Source organism: Macaca mulatta, chromosome 11 (assembly GCF_049350105.2).
Source record: "Macaca mulatta isolate MMU2019108-1 chromosome 11, T2T-MMU8v2.0, whole genome shotgun sequence".
Lineage (NCBI taxonomy): Eukaryota > Metazoa > Chordata > Mammalia > Primates > Cercopithecidae > Macaca > Macaca mulatta.
Genome location: NC_133416.1, coordinates 25,936,401 through 25,957,822, shown reverse-complemented (window position 1 = coordinate 25,957,822; position 21,422 = coordinate 25,936,401). Strand labels below are relative to the sequence as shown.

General features: G+C 34.5%; 1 protein-coding gene across 28 annotated transcripts in view; it reads left to right on the top strand.

The window, feature by feature from the left end:
- The window catches only part of SOX5 (SRY-box transcription factor 5), a 1,030,085-nt gene that overhangs the window by 943,706 nt on the left and 64,957 nt on the right, over positions 1–21,422 (top strand). For all 28 annotated transcript variants that reach the window (XM_077953163.1, XM_077953155.1, XM_028829333.2 and 25 more), the window contains one exon: positions 15,260–15,406. In XM_077953163.1, coding sequence (XP_077809289.1) covers positions 15,260–15,406 — 147 coding nt within the window. The remainder of the gene's footprint in view (positions 1–15,259; positions 15,407–21,422) is intronic.

Genomic DNA, 21,422 nt, shown 5'->3' with positions numbered 1-21,422 from the left:
TCTAGAAAAATTGAGGTTGGCCACCATGAATTTACTCAAAGCACAGAGTTTTATATGATTAATTCTTCATATAAATTATACAAGAAAGAGCAGATATTTAAATAAAGATGAGGCTCAGAATGTTGAAAATTGTATATACAGATTTATTCTATAATCGATTTTAAATCAAGTTTAAATCTGTAAAAATGTGATTAGGTAGATATTACTTCAATTAAAAGCAGGTTGTAGGTGAAGCAAACCCTCCCAATCTATTCTCCGTATCGTGTATAGACTAATCTTATAGAACTATAAACCTGATTCTGTCATTCCTCTTATTAAATTATTATCTATTCCCATCTACCTTTGTAGACATGTCTCCCACTGCGCTGCGTCTCACTGGTTTCTTTCTGATACTACGAACTTGTCATGTTTCCTCCCAGCACGTAGTTTTTCTGCCAGTCTTTTTCCTCCTGTATGTATGTAATTATATCAGCTCATCTTTCTGACCTCCGAGTATTCATAGTTGCAGGAAAGTCTTTCTTGCTTTGCCTGCCTGTAGTGTAGCTCTCGCTTGCATGCGCTTAGAGCACCATATACTTCTATTTTGTAGTATTTTGCACATTTGGGATTTTACTTTTCATTTGTGTAATTATTTCACTGATGGCTTTCTTATTCTACGTAAGCTCTATGGAGCTGAAGACCTAGAATGAAACTGGTACTTTATAATTTTTTTCAATGAATAAAAGCATGAATGGTAAAAGATAATAAGTATAACAGCTTTCTCCATATTTCATTGCCTTGTTTCCTACAATTATTTAAATGGTTAAAATAAGTATCAAATTGAGAAGAAAACCAAACTGAAGGGCTTTTTACTGGCAGTAGCCAAAAGGAAGTAAAAGGATGAAAGATGCCAGGAAAAATTTCCTGTTGGACACTTCACGTTTCTTTCTTGTTCTGTGTTCCCAATGCTATCGCTTTTATCAGAAGAGCCCAGCCTCCATAAAAACTGCTTTCTGAATTACCCTTCCCAAGTTTGTCTAACTCTTGGTTTTAGAGCACACAAATCCTACTACTATATTTAAAAGACCAGAAAAGAGGTTCCTAAGACATAGGCTAAGAGTTAGGAGCTCTGTAAAAAGTCAAAACGATTTGGATTCCAACTTTACCTTGGTCTCTTACCTATGCGACTTTGGACAGATGACTTTTACTCTCTCTAGGCCTCAATGTCCTGCTCCATAAAATAAAAATAATACCTATTTCCTAAGATTGTTGAGAAGGTTCCGAGAGATATCACATGGACATGTATCACAGTAAGCATTCTATAAACTTCAGCTGTTATGATTATTATTGCTGCTATTATTCTCTGTCCAGATTTCCCCTGAAATGTAGTTTTATTTGGCATAATTTGTATACTCAAAGAGCCCAAACTAATATTTATATGTGATACTTTCTTAATCTTAAAGGTTTATGAGGGAAGGATGAAGAAAAAAGTAAGAGGGGAATCCATAGGAAGAAGTCCTTTTTTAAAACCTCTCATATGTGTTGTTTGTTAGTAATAACAGCAAAACAAAACAGCAAGCAAAACAACAACAATAAGAGCAAACTTAAGTGACTTTGTGGTTTCTTCAGGGAAAGTTGAGTTCTGTTACTACTGACTCAAGGAGTCTTTCTCTCTTGACGCCTTTAACCCTTGGCCTTGGAAACTACTATTTTTGACTCAGAGTTCAGGGGAAATTCCTTTTTTCACTGGCCAGCAGATGGGGGATTCCACCTGTATCCCACTGCAAAAGAGATGAATTTAATCACGTAACGTTTTATTTGGAAAGCATTTTCCCATAGTAGCATTACATCACAGAAGAATTTCAGGGTTACTTGGACTTCTGATACTGCCAGTTGTTTAACCTTTGGCAAGTTACTGAACCGCTGTTCAATTCATTTTTCATTTTTCTCACTAAACTCACAAAGTTGTTGTGGTGATTCCTGAAATAGTATGCAAGCTTCTAGCAAAATGATTAACATCTCATAGTCATGGAGAAAATCTTGGTTATTGTACTTCCTCCCTCTATACGTTTCAAGTATTTGCAAGCCTCCAGCAAGTATGTACTGTGGAGGTACGTTTTTATGACATGCAAAATAATATATAGTCTGATTTAATATGAAATGACTTAGATTGTCTTTATATTGAGGTAGAATGCTATTTAAAAATGACTTGATTACTACCCTCCAATCTATTGGGATACATTGAACAGTGATTTCACAAATATGAACTTAGCCAAAGACAAGTGTTTGCTTTAGAACTCTTTCTGATAATACTATAATTCTGATAATACCCAAATTAAATAATGAAAATTGGTAACAACAGAAATTTTTTCTTCTGATGAACAAGCATTTCTCTTCTTACTGTTGCTTTGAAGGGAATTTCAGCAATATTTTTCTCTAAATTAAACTGATTAAAGATATAAGTGTAATCACTGATACATAAAGAAATTCAGAGAGTCTTCCAGCCAGTGTCCTTCTTACCTTGCCAAATGGAGATATATTTACTGGTTGGTGACCTCAGGAATAGATGCAGAGTGTTCATCCTCCCACAGTAATGAACAGCAAGTCTGGAGCGGCATAAAAAGGGTCAATCGAATAGGTCATACATCATATGGGGAGGCAGATGTTGGAACATATTGTAATGGATTACTGTGCAGTACATGAAGATGGCTTATGGAGTAGAAATACAGGGAGGGAGTGAGCGAAAGAGAAACTATCAGTTGGGGTGTTCTTACATGACTCTCACGAAATATATCTGGTTCTTTAAGGAACTGCTTCAATTATAAAAGTCAAAATGTTTTTTTCTAGCTGTTTAAGATTTACTGGTGTGTAATGAAGAAAGCCTTTTAAAACCCAGTGCATTTGAAGTGTTTCTTATTTATAGGCTTTAGTATCTGCAATGTGACAGAAACACCTGTGAAAAAGGTCTTAAGAGTTAAGTAAGTTCAAATGTATCTTTAATTTTTAGCAGGATGCTATCTTCACACCCTCCTAACACTCCACCCCTCATTGATAGCTTCGTATTCCATCCAAGTATCACACTGAGTAAGACTGAATTTGGAATAGAAAAATCAAGATTGTCCATGTATTATTAATATTTGGTGATAGCAGCTTTAAATAAATTACATTATATCTTCTGTACATGTATTCACTATAGCTTTTTAACAGTAAAACTCAAACTATAGCCAGATGTAATTATTTACTTTTGTATCCAAGCTTTTCCAGGTTATATCAGACAAGAGTGATATTTTCAAGGAGGTGTGGGTCATAATAGTAATGTATGCCTTGGAGCCCATACCACCAAGCCCCCTATTTCACCAAGCATGCTTCCCAGTGGCTCACCTGTTTTCTCTGAAGGCAGAACATTTCATTGCTGAAGTTGGTAACATATTTCCCCTGATGGCTTATCCTCCTGACATCTTTTTGTTTGTTTTGTTTTTGCTTTTTTTTTTTTTTTTTTTTTTTGAGACAGAGTCTTGTTATATTGCCTAGGCCTGGAGTTCAGTGCCACAATCACAGCTCACTGCAGCCTTGAACTGCTGGGCTCAAGCAATCCCCCTGTCTCAGCATCCTAAGTAACTAGGACTGCACATGCCATTATGCCCAGCTAATTTTATTTTATTTTTAAGTTATTGTTGAGATGGGGTTTTGCTATGTTGCCCAGGCTCATCTCAAACTCCTGCGCTCAAGTGATCCTCCCACCTTGGCCTTTCAGAGTGCTAGGATTATAGGCTTGAGCCTCAGCACCCAATCACTAACCTCTGGTGATACCAACTGACTCTTCGGCCTTTTGAGGCCTGTGTCCACTCAAGTCATTTTCTTGTTTGACCTGCTAATTCAAACCCTTATACACCCAACAGCTGCAACTTGTTTGTTTTTTAAATTATGCTGTATTGACATAACAGCTATTAGCTCCCCTTCATATGGATAAATCTGTAGCAAGTCTGAGTTTGTTCATTCTTTCATTGTAATACATTTTTTTCTTGACATCAAGTTTCATTAGAATTTGTATACAAACACAAAAGATTTTAAATCTCCCAGATCATATGTATGTGAAGTTGCTCCTCCCAGTGACTCTAGGCCTTAGTATACCCTTCCTTACTCCCTTCAGGATGAATTCTTCCCCAGCAGGGACTCTAAACTGGAAATTAAGTGACAACGCTTCCCACCCTCCTCTAGGCACCTTTCCCCAATCACTTTTCCCCCATGGGCTTCATAGAATTGGGGAGGCAACAGGAGAAAGGTTTCACAATTGCAGCCTCCACCCACTTCTGTGGGTTAACCACTTAGGAGGTTAGCCGAGAACTATTTATTTCCATCTGTTGCCTACCCCTGTCCCGTTCCACTCAGGTTTGACCAAGAGTCTCAGTTCTGAGAGTTGGCTGTCAGCCCTGTCTACTCTTCATTTTTTGCAGGAGTCACCTTAGTGGTTAATGAAAGTCGTCAATGTTCAGAGTCCTACCTTGGCATGCCCAGTATTCCTTGATGGATACAAAGAACACATATCCCTTTAGAAGCCTCGTTGTACTTCTCCTCTGTTAGGATTTTTGAAAATTAAAGAATAAAAAATTACTTTTTGTGTAAGTATATAAAAAATTCATTTGAGAGGAAACTATTTGTATGACCTTTTTCCACCATTATGTTGTTTATTATTATGAATATTTTGATAATAGCTATATAGTACTATTAAACCAGACTCTTGCACAGTCTCTCTGATAGGTTTTGAATTTGACCCTTTAAAGTCAAATTCAAATATATAAAGAAGTTTTACAACTCAATAATAAGACAGCTCAATTTGTAAAATATATTATGGGATATAAATACAATCCTATTAGTGGGTATATACCTAAAGAAATATAAATTGGATAAATGTGGTACATATACACCATGGAATACTATATAGCCATAAAAAAGAATGAGATCATGTCATTCAAAGGAACGTAAATGGAACTGGAAGCCATTATTGTTAGCAAACTAGCACAGGAACAGAAAAACAAATACTGCATGTTCTCTCCTATAAGTGAGAGCTAAATGATAAGAACTTATGGACACACAGAGGGGAACAATAGTCACTGGGGCCTATTTGAAGGTAGAGAGTGGGAAGAGGGAGAAGAGCAGAAAAAATAACAATTGGGTACTAGACTTAATATCTGGGTGACAAAATAATCTGTACAACAATGCCCCCGACACAAGTTTACCTATATATATATATATCAAGCCCGCACATGTACCCCTGGACCTAAAAAAAAAAAAAAATTTAAATAAAATTCAAATATATAAGTAATTCTTACAATTCAATAATAAGACAGCTTAATTTTTTTTAAAAGAGCAAAAGATCTGAATGCATATTTTACCAAAAAAGACAGGAATGGCTAATCAGTACATGAAAAGATGCTCAACATCATTAGAGAAATGCAAAATTAAAACTACAATGAGATACCACTTCATACCTGCTAAAATCATTATAATTAAAAAGACAATACCAAGTACTGATGAAAATATAAGGCCGGGTGCGGTGGCTCATGCCTGTAATCCCAGCACTTTGGGAGGCCAAGGCAGGTGGATCACAAGATCAGGAGTTCAAGACCAGCCTGACCAACGTAGTGAAACCCCATCTCTACTAAAAATACAAAAAGATTAGCTGGGCGTGGTGGTGGGCGCCTGTAATCCCAGCTACTCAGGAGGCTGAGACAGAAGAGTTGTTTTAACCCAGGAGGCAGAGGTTGCAGTGAGCAGAGATCGTGCCACAGGTACTCCAGCCTGGGTGACAGAGTGAGACTCTGTTTCCAAAAAAAAAAAAGAAAGAAAATATAGAGAAACCGGAATTCTCATACATTGCTATGGAAATGAAAGATGGTTCAGCCACTTCAGAAAAGTTTGACAATTTCCTTAGAAGGTAAACATGAAGATACCACATTACTCAACAAATCCAATCCTAGGACATGGATAAGCAGGAGTAAGCAGGAGTAATGAAAACACACAAAGACTTGTACAGGAATGTTCATAGCAGGATTATTCACTGGAAAATTGGAAAAAGTCATCCAAATATCCATCAACTAGATAAATGGATAAACAAATATTATACACCCATGCAAAGAAATACTTTTCAACAATACAATAACAGGCTACTGATACATGCTACACCTTGGAGAGAATTCAAAAATGTTACACTAAGTGAAAGAAACCAGATCTCTTTTTCTATAGTCTCTTCCAACATTGCCCCAGTAGTGGGGACTACAAAATAGCGTTACCTCACATCTGGCCAAGGAGACATAGCAGGAATGTGTTATTTCATTTTAAAAAGGGAGAGGAAGGTCTTCTGTTGTGTACAGAAAAGCCTTAAATTTTAATAAACATACTTTGTTGGTTGATTTGAAGGTTAACCTTATGGCTTTGCATGTTTTGTTCCTTCTGCCTGGAATATTCTTGCATTTTAACTTCATCCTGCACTTCCTTGAGGACATACGTAGCAGGACTGAAGCTGTGTCAGATCCTGGCCCCCACTTCAGAAGCCTTTACAAGTCAGTTGAGGTCAAGACGATGAGCCTATTTAGAACAGAAACCACTTCTTGTCTCTTGAATGGAGCTAGGGGTGGGAAGAGGAGGGACACAGGTGCACACCCAAACCTGCTGTCCTTGTGCCACCAGGTTTAACATTGAGCTGCAAGGAGAGCAAGAATTCTAGATTCAAAGCTGTCCTCCAGATTTCAAAACTGAAGGTCCGTAGTCATTAAATATTAACTTCCTATTCCTCCCTCTCCCGAGCCCCTGACAACCACCATTCTGCTTTCTGCCTCTATGAATTTAATTTCTCTAGGTAATTCATGTAAGTGGAATCATACTATATTTGTTATTTGGTGAGTGGCTTGTTTGCTTAGCATAGCATGATACCTTTAAGGTTTATCCATGATGTACCATGTGCCAGAATTTCATTTCTTTCTAAGGCTGAATAATACTTCATTGCATGTATATAGCATATTTTGTTTATCCATTTATCCATCAATGGACATTTGAATTGTTTCTACCTTTGGGCTATTGTGAATAATTCTGCTATGAACATGGGTGTACAGATCTCTTTTTGAGATCCTGCTTTCAGTTCTTTTTTGTATATGACCAAAAGTAAAATTACCAGGTTATATAGTAATTCCATCTTTAATTTTTTGAGGAACCACCATATTTTTCACAGTGGCAGGAGCATTACACAGTCCCACCAGTGATATACAAGTTTCCAATTCCTCCACACCCTTGCCAGCATTTGTTATTTTCTGGTGCTTTTTTTTTTTTATAGTAGCCTTCCTAGTGGGTGTGAAGCAGTATCTCTTCTGCTTTTGATTGCATCCAGGTCATTTTGAAAATAGGTTTGTCAAGATGGGAGAATGAAACATGTTTAATTAGACAGTTCATTAACTTGACTTATGAATTATACATTTTTGTACATTCAACATGTGAGTTCCTGTCTCTGCTTTTGTCCTGGTATTCAGTGCATTTAAGGCCTATCCTAGTTTTCACACATTACACTTAAAGAACATGCAAAAGAAATGCTGATAATGTTACGGAAAGTCCCTGTTTAAACTCAAGTTGCTATGATAATTTTCTGTGAAAAAACATTATGAAAAATAATGTGCAAAGCAAATTTATTCACACTGAAACATGCTGCTATGTTTTGCAAGATTTTCTCCAGTACATTAGTTTCTCTTTAAACTCCACATTTAAGTTACATTAAGAAGCTGAAATTAAGCTATAAAGATAACACTTATGGAGCCTTGAAATTGCTTTTTGAATTTTTCCTCACAAATGATATTCCCTGTTCCTCCTCTTGAAAACAGGAAAAGAAAGAAGAAATAAACAAATACTTTTCCATCAAATATATATAGTATATATCTTTTTAGGTTTTATTTAAACTTTAACAGTTCACATTCAACTGTTTTTAAAAATCATAATAGATGACATATATTTTAAAATCTCTATTCCAAATGTTTAACACATTGCACGTATGTTAATAGTTCTTGCCATATTTCAAACCCTGGACTGAAAAGAAATCTTCCATTTTTATATGTATGTTTGACCTGGGAGAAGCTATTAATCAGCAAGATTTTAGCTCTATAATGTTCTTTTAGAAGATGTAAGTCTATATATTTGCTTATGTACAATTTTAGAAGTGACAGCTATTTATTTTTGAGTGAGGACTTTATCACTGAGCATGAAAAAGGATTACAACTTTTTCCTTATGCCTACTTAAACTCTTGGGGTAAACTAAACAATCTCATTGGTCACATTTTATTAAATACTTAAAAATCTCAATTACCTGACTTGGATTATATGAATGTATCAAATTATCACATGTACCCTCAAAATATGTACATCTAATATATAGCAATAAAATATATTAAAAATATGTAAAATTTATTTATATTCATTTATGACATACCTCTTCTTTCTCTGTTTTATATACTGGTGTTTGATATGAGATTGCACTTGCAGAAAAGGATAATACTTACAAAAATAATTTTAAACAATTTCACAAAAAAACAGTATTAAGTGGTATGCATGCACTTAGCACTCTCCATTCAGATAATGACAGTGTAAAAAGTTCACAAATTATGTTTAGGAATCAGTATATTTTATCACACCGTATTTAAGAAAGACATATTTCAGTTGTAATCTTACTGTTCTTCTTCTTTTTTTAATTTAAAATGCCTTTTGTGCCCAGCTCTCCTATGAAGTTTAACGAAGTTGGTGATTTGGGGAGAAGAAATGTAAGGAGGGTGAAAAGGGGGAGAGTAAGGGTAGAGAGAAGATGGTGGACATAACTTGTTTTGCACTGTCTTCACAATAAAGTAGAAATAGCTCCATCTCCTAATCCGTGCCTGAAGTAAAGGAAAATAGTTGGATCAAACCATACACTGTCATATGCTGCTGGCTCCTGAGTAAGTGACTGTATATGGCATCATCTCTGCCTCCTGTGCCTTTATCCAGATTGACTGGGCACACAAAAGGGAGACCTGTAGAAAGATCCCAGTTAAAATAAAAATTAAAGACCCAGGAATACCGCTTCTGGGCATGTATCCAAAGGAAATGAAAGCAGCATGTTGAATAGATATCTGTACTCCGATGTTGATTGCAGCATTATTTACGATAACCAAGACATGGAATCAACCTTATTGTCCATCAGTAGATGAATGGATACAGAAAATGTGATATGTGTGTATACACACACACACACACACACACACACACAGGAATACTTTTCAGCACTGAAAAAAAAGAAAATCCTGTTATTTGTGAAAACATGGATCAACCTGAAGGATGTTCTGTTAAGTGAAATAAGCAAGGCACAGACAGACAAATACCATGTGATCTCATTTACCCGTGTAATCTGAAACAGCCAAACTCATGAAAGTAGAGAGTAGAATAGTGATTACCAGGGTAGAAGGTAAGGGGGACTGAGGAGATACTGGTCAAGTAATAATTTTTAAAAATAGAAAATTAAACTTTGAGCAAGCTAAAAAGATGCCAAAGAAAGAGCTTATACCTGCCAGCAACCATAACTACTACTAAATATCTTTTACTTTCTAAATAGCAAATATTTAAGATTCAGCAAATAAATCATGTATATTTATTTATCAAAAAGAAGGCATTTGTCATCTGTCTTTTCCAAAATATTTCAGAATATCCATATGCTTCAACTCTTGGTTCTGTTGTCTTTTGAAAAGATACTTTAACTTTTTTCAAATAATCTTCACCCATTTTTGGTATTTATTTTGCAAACAGAAATTCAGTTACTGTTATGATTATGACTACAATGAGGGTATTAACAATCTATTTTGTTCTTATGCTGATAAGATTTAAATTCATTTTTTTCTCTCAAGCAAATGAAATGAGTGAATGAATATGAATTTTTTCTGTATTATTAATGAGCCCTTCTTTCTAATTCTTCAGATTGTACAAGCATTCCAAATTCCTTTCGGATTTTAAAAATTTGTTTCGTGTATAGTCACTATCATTATGAAATACATTAAATATGTACAAAAGATCTATATTAATATTTTACATAGTCAATTTCTGCATTTGTTCAATTTTACTGTTCCTCGTTTTTAAAATTTTCTGATAAAGCATTGATTAGCAGGGACATAATCTCTGCCTTCAAGGGGTTTACTGGTCAGTAAATGATTTGGGGCAACAAATCTTGATAGATATTTTTGTCAGTGCCTAATGCACTGAATCCAAATACTCCAGATGGCAGTTAGACAGTGGACTAGTAGTCATTGAGAGAAGTTGTGTTTTTAGCAATTTCGGGAAAGTACGCTATTACAGAAAAGTGGCAAGAATTTATCACCTCTAGGAATTAATGACATAGACTAGCTTAGAATTTAAATAAGCTGTTTGTAGAATTTTTCTACTCCTTACACTGAAAAGTACTTGTTTAAGGTATCTTCATATAAAATAGGTATCTTCATATAAAAGCACGGTTGATTTAACACTTGATTCTAACCATAGCATAAAAGCTATGTCGTCCAAATACAATTATACTATTTTTTCCCCCAAATAGCAACTATTAATTAGTACAAGTTAAAATATCTGTTATCCTACCAGACCTTTTCTGGCCCCATAGTGGGCCATTAGAGATGAACAGAAAGAATGCCTGTTAATGAACTGCCAGCCCACTGCCCAACAGCGCTTTGGTGCACATAATAATAAATTACAAGAAAAACTGATTAGACTTGAGTAAGTTAGATACAATTCAAGCTTATGTTGTTGGTGGTGGAGAACATCACACTTTTCATAATATTTTTAAAGTGTTTTAATGAGCCACACTTTAGGGGAAGTTCATGATTGAATGCATCTAGTCATTCAGGGAAATCCTTTCTGTGTGAATTAATTATTCCTTTGTCAAGAAGGAAAGAAAGAAATAAAAGAAAAATATAGTGTATGTGTTTTGTTTTTCTTTAAAGGATAATATGATGAATATACACAAATGAGAATAGATGATTGGTGAGAATACTTACATACTTATGAAGATTGTATATAAATTGTATTATCATCCTGTTCCTCTGTTTCTCCTTTCTTTTCCCCAGTTAATTGGCAATTTTTATGTGCCCAGTGTACTATGAACTTGAAATTATTTCTTCCATCTTCATTTCACAACTGTTACTGCAACTCAAGTTCTTATGATCAGAATTATCACTGTTAAATGTTGATAACCTCATAGCTGATATTTCTGTATTATCGATATTCTAGCTAAAAACATTATATCTATTGCTCTCAAACAGTCGCTGGTTTTCTCTTACTACATTTTCAATGAAAACTCTCTTGCTTATGTTTCAAAAGCTTTCCTAAGGTGAATGTAGCCTACAAAACTAATGTTATTTTCCTCTAACATGACTATGTATGCACTGTCCTTTCTACCACTCACTGTTCCACACCAACCTCTATATTTCCTTTGCTGCAACTAGCTCATTCCTGCTCTCATGCCTTTCATTTAATTATACTCCCTTCCTAGAATATTACCTCCTTTTCCTATGTCCACCTTAACTCCATCTCTTCTATGAAAACATACCTGAGTGCACTGATGCATTTCTTCTCTCTAACACCTTCAACAGTGACATACAGTTACAGTACACTTATAGTCTCATTGTTTTCTGTTTATCAGTCTTGACTTAAGGCAGATACTATGTTTGTACACTTTCTGTCTCCTCTGCTATTTTTTTTTGGGGGGGAGGGGGTGAGGTCTCACTATGTTGCCCAGGCTGGTCTCAAACTCCTGGGCTCAAAAAGTCCTCCTGTCTCTGCCTCCCAAAGTGCTGAGATTACAGGTGTGAGCCACCAAACCTGGCTCAGCTCAGCCTTTTCTGTTTAGTGTTATCTGTTTGTTTCTGATGTTTTAGACAACTTCACTGTCATAAAAATACATTCATCATAATATACCTTATGTTTAACTTTGGGTTTTATCTGTCATTATGTAAAGAAAGATGCTAACCAGATTTTCTCTTTAAGACATACATAGAAACATAAGTGGATTATATAGTTCTCCAGATGCTTTTTACTTCGGGTCACCTTCTAGTAGTCACTAGATTTCATGCCCCTTTCCCCTGTACAAGGTCAACCAAGGGTTCTGTGACTGTCGACTTCACTCAGGGTAAACACCTGTTATTAGGCTGGATTTTGCTTCAAGAACATTTAATAAAAGAAGGAAACTGTTCATCATTTCTTGGCTTCTTTGTTTTAAAATCAATGCTACACATATTTTAGTGGATAGAAAAAGGAGCATAATTTTTTAAAACTTTGAATTAAAATAAGTCACAGCAGCATTTAAAAAAGTTATCCACTCTTACATATATAGCCAGATAGAAGAATTATTGTCAGCTTCTTTAATTTTGCTGAAATTTCCTATTAATTTGTGAATGGCTAAGGTAGAACACAAGAGTATTAAAATTCCTGATCTTATCTGTGCAGACTCAAAGTATGTTAAATTCTCTAGGACGGGGTTCATTTTTGCTTTTGTATTATAATGTAACTTTTAAGAAAATATATCTGTGACACAAAATGTGTTGAAATAGATATTTCCTGGCCTTATTTCAATACCTTGGCACACCAGGATATTTGATATGCTTGGTGGAAAATGCAATGATGTGGGAATAGTGGAAACCTGATCACAGTTGGGTAAGAGTAATTCTAAAATTTGTCCTCTTGCACAGAAGCCAAATATAAGAAAGAGATTATGGGCAATTTGGGGTAGAGAAGAGCACCCTAATGTTAGCCACCCTCGAACTGAATAGCAGGCTTATCTCTCATCATAAATTACATTAAGTCTCTGTATTCTATAGAAATACCAGCAAGGCAAATGATATCATACTGTTATTATAGAAATATTAGCATATTTAACTGGGTCTATCTGTTTTACAAATGTTTCTTCCCTTTCAACTCAAAAGCATTTCTTTTAGGACAATTTAACTCAGATACACCTTAATCCCATATTTAAAAGGGTGAAAGTACATTTATTTCAATGAGGAAGGAATATGTATAACTTTTATTTCCAAATATATGTCATCTCCATCCTTTAAATCCTTTAATTCAATAAACTATTTTAGAGTTTTTATGCTTGTATTTTTAATATTAGTTCTTATATTTCTTTGGAAATTATGACTGTCTCTGGTGCCTAATATTTAAATATTGAATCACGTTTAATGACTACTTGGTTAAGCTATTTAAATATCTAAATAACACAAATAACCAATAATTTTGTCAATAATATGAAGAATCAAAATTAAATTTTGAATAACTGTTTTGTTCACATTTTCTTTACCCACAGATATTGTAATGTTCCATGTCATTAGTAATTACACAATAATCTCATTTTTAGTGTATAACAAATCAGTAATAGAAATTTTTATCCTCTAGTAATAATACCCAGTGAAATCATTTTTAAAGACAAGAATACAATATACAATCCAATATGAAATGCATAAACTATAATATAGTTAGCTAGTTAATTTGTGAAAAAACGTACATTTTTTAAAATTCAATATTAGTACATGCATTCTACTGGGCATAGTTTTAATCTGTAAAGTGATATCCTAGGATAATTGGTTGTTTTCTTAAAGACTTTATAAGTAGTTTAGAATGATGCCGGAAAGAAGTGCTTTTTAAATTGCAGGGTATAATGCCATAGATTTTTAACACAGGTGGGAGAAATGGATCAATTCTGGTAGTTTTTCTTTAAATAGTAAACTCTAAAGTCTTCATTTTTGAAGTGAATTATCCTTTTAATGTTTATGTAATTGAAGACAATCATTTTTATTCTTTCCAGTTGGCTGGGGTAAGAAAAGATGTAATTATTCCAACACATAAAACGCTTATGGGATAATTATTAATATAAAAATATTTTTCTGGTTTTCAGTTTTTCTCTGGAATATATTTTACATTACTTTGCATGAAAATAAGCCATAATTTTTATCGATAATGTTAATGTATTTTTATTTAGGTTATAGTGTCTGGAGACTTATGTATGTGTATTTTTCACGTAAATGTGTGCTGTCTTCAGTTTTCATTATTTTATTTAGAGAGAGACAATGCTAATCAGGATCTGTGGCTTATTGTGAGCAATTTTGTCTTTTGGAATTTCTCTTTCAGAAAAAAAATTAAGATAATCAAGATAACTATTTCACAGTACTTCTCCTTGAGAACTTTTTTTCTTGCTTCATTGTAGAAATTCTAGCTTGCATTGTAAATGCTATCCATGGAATCTCAAGACGAATGAGAAATAAGAAACTGGGATATGTGTGTGTGTGTAAAATTTACTTAATATTAAATATATAATTAAATATTTAGTAATTTAAATGATATATTTATTTAATAATTATTTTCTTATGTAGTTATTTAAAATTTTAACAAAGTGCAAAAAGAAGATGAAAAGAGTAATAATCTAAATATTTGATGTAATATTTGAATTTAAAGCAACTTCCATGTTTTAGGATAATATATCATATGGCTATCATTATCAAAGTAAAATTTTTCTTTTATTAATTACTTGGACAGTTTCTATTGCTTATTTGATAAGAATAGGTAATGGCTTAGTGGAAGAATATGTGTTTTAGGCAGTATTCTTTAAAACCTTAATCCTCAAGATAATTTGAGATTTGTCTGGGTTTATATATCATGAAGTAAAGTAAACTTCTGGCAAGCATCCAGTTAATTTTTATCAACATAGACAGACGGACCAGATAATATTCTTTAAGTGCTTTTTTTCCATTGCCTTTCAGTGACTTTTCTTTACTTCTACCCACCTAACCCTCAGAAAAATTGTTTCAGGTGCCCATTTCAAGAAATCAAAGAGGCATACAGGGCTTGAACCAATATGGATAGTAGAAAATTACTGTGTATATGAAGCATCCTTTTGTAACACACTGTGTAAATTCAAAGTAGAATATAAAGAGCTCTTAACTGGATAATATGTTATACTTGCCTTCCATAGACATTGGAATAAAGTAAATATGGATGGCTCTTATTTGCTTTGAGTCCCTGGACATACTGAAGGTGAGATCACTTATATGTGGTATCTGCCATTTCTCCCCTAAAAAGTAATGAAATCTGAGGTGACAGCTTCTTTCTTTAAATATTCCAGTACACTAAACAAAATGCCCATAGGAAAAATACCACATCTGAATATATGTACTCTCTGAAAGGTACGTTTATCTTATTATTCATAGTATTCTTTCTCCCCCCCCCTCTTTTTCTTCTGTAGCAGTTATATGCTGCCCAGCTAGCTGCAATGCAGGTATCTCCAGGAGGGAAGCTGCCAGGCATACCCCAAGGCAACCTTGGTGCTGCTGTATCTCCTACCAGCATTCACACAGACAAGAGCACAAACAGCCCACCACCCAAAAGCAAGGTACCCTTTTGAAGAAACCACTGTCTTGCCACTTAGTTTTATTTTTCATTCAATGGTATTTACTAAATGTCTATTATATGCCAGCAGCTAGGTTAAACTCTGGGTGTACAAGGAGGTAAGAGTCAAGTAAGGGCAACAGGTGTGCATGTAAACTTATCTGCATACATGTAATCATTCATTTATTCATTTATTCAATATGCATGTACGGATAACTATAGCAGAAAATGTGAGTGATAAAAAAGATAATCAAATGGGTATCTTGTACCCAAGGAGCTTACAGTCTGATTAGGTAGCTATGTATAAAAATAGCCAAATAGCCATACTCTATGAAACAAAATAAATTGTATAAAAATAGATAAAGTACATTGGAAGTTATATTGGGAGGCAGAGATGATCTTCAGTGAGAGATCCCAGCAGGAGTTTGCCAGAGAAGGGACAACTGAAATAGACCTTAAAATGCGAGTAGTATTAGGACCTACAGAAGGTGTTTTTAAAATATCAGTGACTGTTATAATGTGGTGCAGTGTAGATATACTTTTAGATAAATCACCCACCCAATGAGATTATGATGTAAGGAAATGAAGATAATAGTAGTGTTAGAAGTAAGGCAATTTAGAAGTAGTTTTGGTTTTTAAGCTAAGAAAACATTAGAACACATGGAAAAGGATCAGGGAAAAGTCAAATAATGTATGTTTCTTGGTCTAAAAGGAGAGAAAAATTGATTTTAAAATTGTATTTGTGTTAAGATCTTGCTTAAATGATATTGTGTAAATATATTAAGCTTTCCATGCAAGAAATAAGAAAAGTGATCATAAAGCGAGATTCCTTGAGATTACTCAGGGAAACAACCACAGAAAATTTGATTCTATTAGAAAATGTTGAATAGAAAGCTGACACACACACACACATATATATATATATATATACACACACACACACACATATATATACACATTTTTTTTTTTTTTGCTGAATTATGTAGAAAATTGCTTCTGTTCTCCATCCCATGAGTGCCATGTTGACATGTCTAAAGCAAACTAGGGTAAGAATAGTCACAATCGTTGCAATACACAGAGAAAAGGATTAGAAAACATTAAAAGAAAAAAATCCAAGAATCCTAAACAAATCTTTCTCTAGTACCCTGGTGGCTCTGTCAGGATGTCGTTCAGAGTTATTATATACTCCAGAGAGTAAATCAGTAAGGAGAAGGGATCAATCAATCATTTGGAAAAGGGCACTCCAGCCTCCATCTTCCTAGAATTCCCCAGTCCTTTTCCATATTACTAAAAGACAAATATTTTGGGGAATATAACTTAACCTGGACAAGGACCTTAGACCATGCTTTTTCAACAATATGTAGAAATATTTAATGAAAATGATTGTACACACTACATTGACAGTAGTGTGTACATACAATACATATGCCACTTTTAAGATCTTTTTCAGTTGTTTAATGGACCATGCATCTTCTGTGCTTAATGTATATCTAAGGCCTGGTCTGCTTTTCTTTATAATCACAACAGCATGTAAGTTTTTAAAACTTGGTAATTATTTTAACATTTATTAAATACATTTAATTTTAAAGTAGTGATAATTTTAGTGTTTCTGTGGACCAGCAGTTTTCATGTATCACCTGTAAAGAAAAATGTACTTTGGATAAAATAAATCGCTGTAGCAGCATAGTCATTGTCATACACAGATACATCTGTGAGTTATTATTCTCTGTTTTTTCCCTTGATTTATTGATGTGATTTCACATCATGTTTCATAATGAGGCTTTACATCAGGACATTTCACTTTATGATTTTAGGATATGTAGCTCACTTTTAAATGGCTGATGGATTTTTTTCTTACACTTACAATCACTTTTTATCATTGATACCTTCTCACCAGATTACTTATACAAATCATCATGAAGCTTTTGATGTCAGTCAGCCTCATCCATTTACGCATCTGCTCATTTGTCCATTCACTCATTTATCCATTCAAATGTTTATTGAGCAGTTGCTACAATGATATTTTCTTAGGTAACCATGGAAAATGCTAACGTAACTGAAGGTTTGCTTTGCTAAGATTAAGAAATTGCTTTATGAACTATATAGTTCTATACATTCATAGAACCTTATAGACTTTGTGCAAAAGAGAATGATTCTTTCAGTAGTGTCAGAAATCTGCCACATCCTGTGGTTTTATATACCTCTGTTTATTTAATACAAGTGAAAAAGTAGATTGTGTTTCTATAGCCATGATTATACATTATTTAAAAATATAGTTCTTCTTTGAAATTCAATTACTTTTTGAAAGTAAGCCTTTATGAATTTTCTATCATATAAAGTTTAAGAAAACAGTGGGTGTTGTACTTCTTTCCATCCACAATTATTGTAAAATACACAAAGGTTTAAGAATAAAGTGCCTCTTTTCAAGTAACAACAATTTAATAAAAATATGCCCTTTCTTTGCTCAGTGCCCTCTAGCATACTGTCCACAACTGCTCTTATTGTCAGAAAAGATTTCTTCCGTGTGTTTGTGTTTCGGCTCAGCAGTAAAATGTAGTGGGTTAAAAATAGCCACACCAATAAGTAATACTGTTGTCATTTTAATGAAGAACATGGCCAAAAAAATACCACCTATAGTAAATAAAGAGGACCCATTACAATACATGAATTTACTTTCTTGTAGCCTGGAATTGACATTTATACATAGCATAATAAACATTTTGACTTCACAAAGCTATTTTATTCATGTGTAATAGCTATCATTTATTATCATATTTATGTTTTTAAGCAAATAACTATTAATGTCTTGGGGGTATTTTCTGTGTGTTTTATTGGCAAATTTTCATGTCTGTGTTACCATAAAATAGAGTTATTTTACTAAAGGATTTTGTGTTGTCTACATACTTACCTGGCATAAACCAAATTGATGGTTTAAGTTGAAAGTATATTTGCTCTTTGGAACAATGGAATTGTAAGTCACATCCAGGTGACAATGTGAAGATAATGATCTTATTGATAGCTGTCAAAAATCTACCATGTTCTCTGAGTTGCATTGCCTGCCTTTCTTCCTGGGTATGCCTTTGCCTTTGACTCAGAACTCTAGAGAAGGACACAAACAAAACTTATTTGCAATTTGCAAAAAATGGAAGGGGGGAATCGAAAGGAGGGGGCTCCAAAAGACTGTAAAATTGTACAGCATGAGTCCTCTGATGCATGCTGTTTTCAATCTGCTGTATGCCAGTTGGAGGCTTGGGGAGTGTGTGCGCGAGAGAGAAAGGATAATGCTGAGAAATGATAGAGTGGCTGTGACCTCCAAGCTCAGCCTGGAAATCCAAGACATTGATTTCACTTAGCATTCCTGCTGAGAAATCTGGCGGAGTTCAGTTGTAATAAAAGAACAAGATTCTGTTCTAATGGTAATGGCGTATGACAGACATATCACTTTGTCTGTCCTCAGCACCAGAGAGAGGAGAATTGGAGAAAGGTCACCTGACCTGCCTGTGGTGTTGTACGAGTGCTGTACTGAGCTTTGAACTGCCGCCCAGGAGCATAATTATTTATAATATTAAATGATAAAGAAACCTTTAGAGGACTCACAGTGAACCTCTGAAAACGGCACACTGGAATTGTGTTCTGTAAATCTAAAAACACGAAAAGAAATCTGGTCTGTTCAAAATCTGCATTCAAGAACATGCATAGTGTTGCTTGTTGAGTTACAGGTCCTTGAACTTACTGTTTGTGAACTGTTTGCATTAATGCCTGACATATTGTCATGAGTTACTTTTTCTTTTCTCAATGCCTTGGTTTTATTAGTCCCAAGCCAAATATATACATACATATACATATATAGTTATATGTATATACATACGTATATATATGTATATGTATATTTTCCCCCCCATGGTCTATCTTGCCAAAGACTGGATGATACAGAATTAAGAGCATTGACAGACTTTAAAAATTTCTCAGCTGTTACAATAAAATATTTCTAAATACTTGTACATTTGTCTCTTTAGCAATTATTTAATTTGCTCCCTTTTGGATGTTACTCCAGGACTGTTTTTTTCATTGGCCCACAAAAGCGAATATGTTTAGCTCTATTCTAGCTCTTGTATGTCCTAACAGCTAAGTTTATGGCTAAATGTCGGTAAATAAGTCTGAGTGAAAGTATAAAACCTTAAAATTTTATGACAAGAGATCCTGTTTAATGAAAATTATAAAAATAATTATACCTTCTCACATTAAAGAAAATTATTTAATTGAGTTATTGTTAAGCAGTATTGACATTTGAATTACGTATACAATAGTGTTGTTTTGAATCTGCTTATAGCCTTCACAAGTGTTTTAATTATTTGCTTGTAGTTTAACTTTCTGCCACAGAAGGAACTGCAATGTATTCAGCAACTTTCATTTTTGCATGACATATTTATTTAAATGAATTTCCACATACTTTCGTGTAGTCTTTTAAGAGACTAGATGACCTTTGCTTTGTTATAGTAATTGATCTTTTGGTACATTTGTTTTCTAAAAATAAATGATTTCTTTTAAATTTAATGGAATCAGTATCAGACTTAAAACAGTTACTTTAGGAGGAAGAGTATTTAGACTCAGTTTCACACACAGCTCATAATAATTGTTAGTTATGAATAGGCTTATAGTTCTATGTTATCAAGAAGTCTTCAAATGTTAAGACTTGGTGTGCTAAAATCCAGACTTCACATTGTAAGTGTTCTGCCATTGTAAAAGTAGCAACCTCTTGGGAAAATCCTAAGAGCAACTTGTAAATACTATTAAACCTCCCTTGGTATTTGATGGAAACTTACATATTGCCGGCAGCAGCCAAGAACAGTCAGTTTAAAAAGCCGATGACAAGAGAGAATTCCTGGGTGCTTTTCTTTTAACCTTACCATGACCCTAGTCATACCCCAAGTCACAGTTGTGTTTCTATCAATGGCAAGAGCACACAGATTGTCCTAATCAATTTTTTTGTTCTTTTCGAATACTTCTGACAGTGATGTTCCCATTTGCTCAGCAGTAGCACCTGGGAGTATGACAAGGAAAAGAAATGTTTTGCCGACAAGCCAGAAATGGCCCTAACCAGCTGACCAGACACAACCAGATTTTTTGAGCTGCACTGTCCTTATAATATTGCTTCAAATTCAGAAGCAAGAACTGGAACTTTATTGTTATCTGATCCTCTTTCAAAGGCATAGTAAAGATTTTGCCTGATGTGGTACCACCTGTTTGTGTTAGTAATATCAGCAGTGCCGATGACTCCTATTAGGGAACCCATTTTTTTGCTGAAATGGTACCAATCACATAGTTTCATGCTATCAAGTAAACATTATATCAATACACACTGATCTGCATGGTAGAATTTTGTAGTTTAATACTATGAGTCACCATTTGTGGTACACATATACACAAGATTACTTAGCAATATGCTAGCAGTATGAGAAATCAGAGGATAATCAAGATTCGTCTTGATTGAGGATTAGTTCTCACAGGAGATTTGGGAAATGAAAGCATTTTTGGTAATTGGAGACAGTGTTTTATAATACCAAGTGGGGAAAAAGCAGAATACAAAGCACACATACAGCGTAATCACAACCAAGTCTACCTACCACTAACACAAAGTATAAAACATTATTTTTAATATTGTGACCAAAAAAACATCTGTTGAAGATAAAGCACAAGAGTGGCCCGGCGCGGTGGCTCATGCCTGTAATCCCAGCACTCTGGGAGGCCGAGGCGGGTGGATCACGAGGTCAGGAGATCCAGACCATCCTGGCTAACATGGTGAAACCCCATCTCTACGAACAAATACCAAAAAATTAGCCGGGCATGGTGGTGGGCGCCTGTAGTCCCAGCTACTCGGGAGGCTGAGGCAGGAGAATGGCGTGAACCCGGAAGGCGGAGCTTGCAGTGAGCCGAGATCGCGCCACTACACTCCAGCCTGGGCGAGAGCGCGAGACTCCGTCTCAAAAAATAAAAAAATAAAAATAAAGATAAAGCAAAGA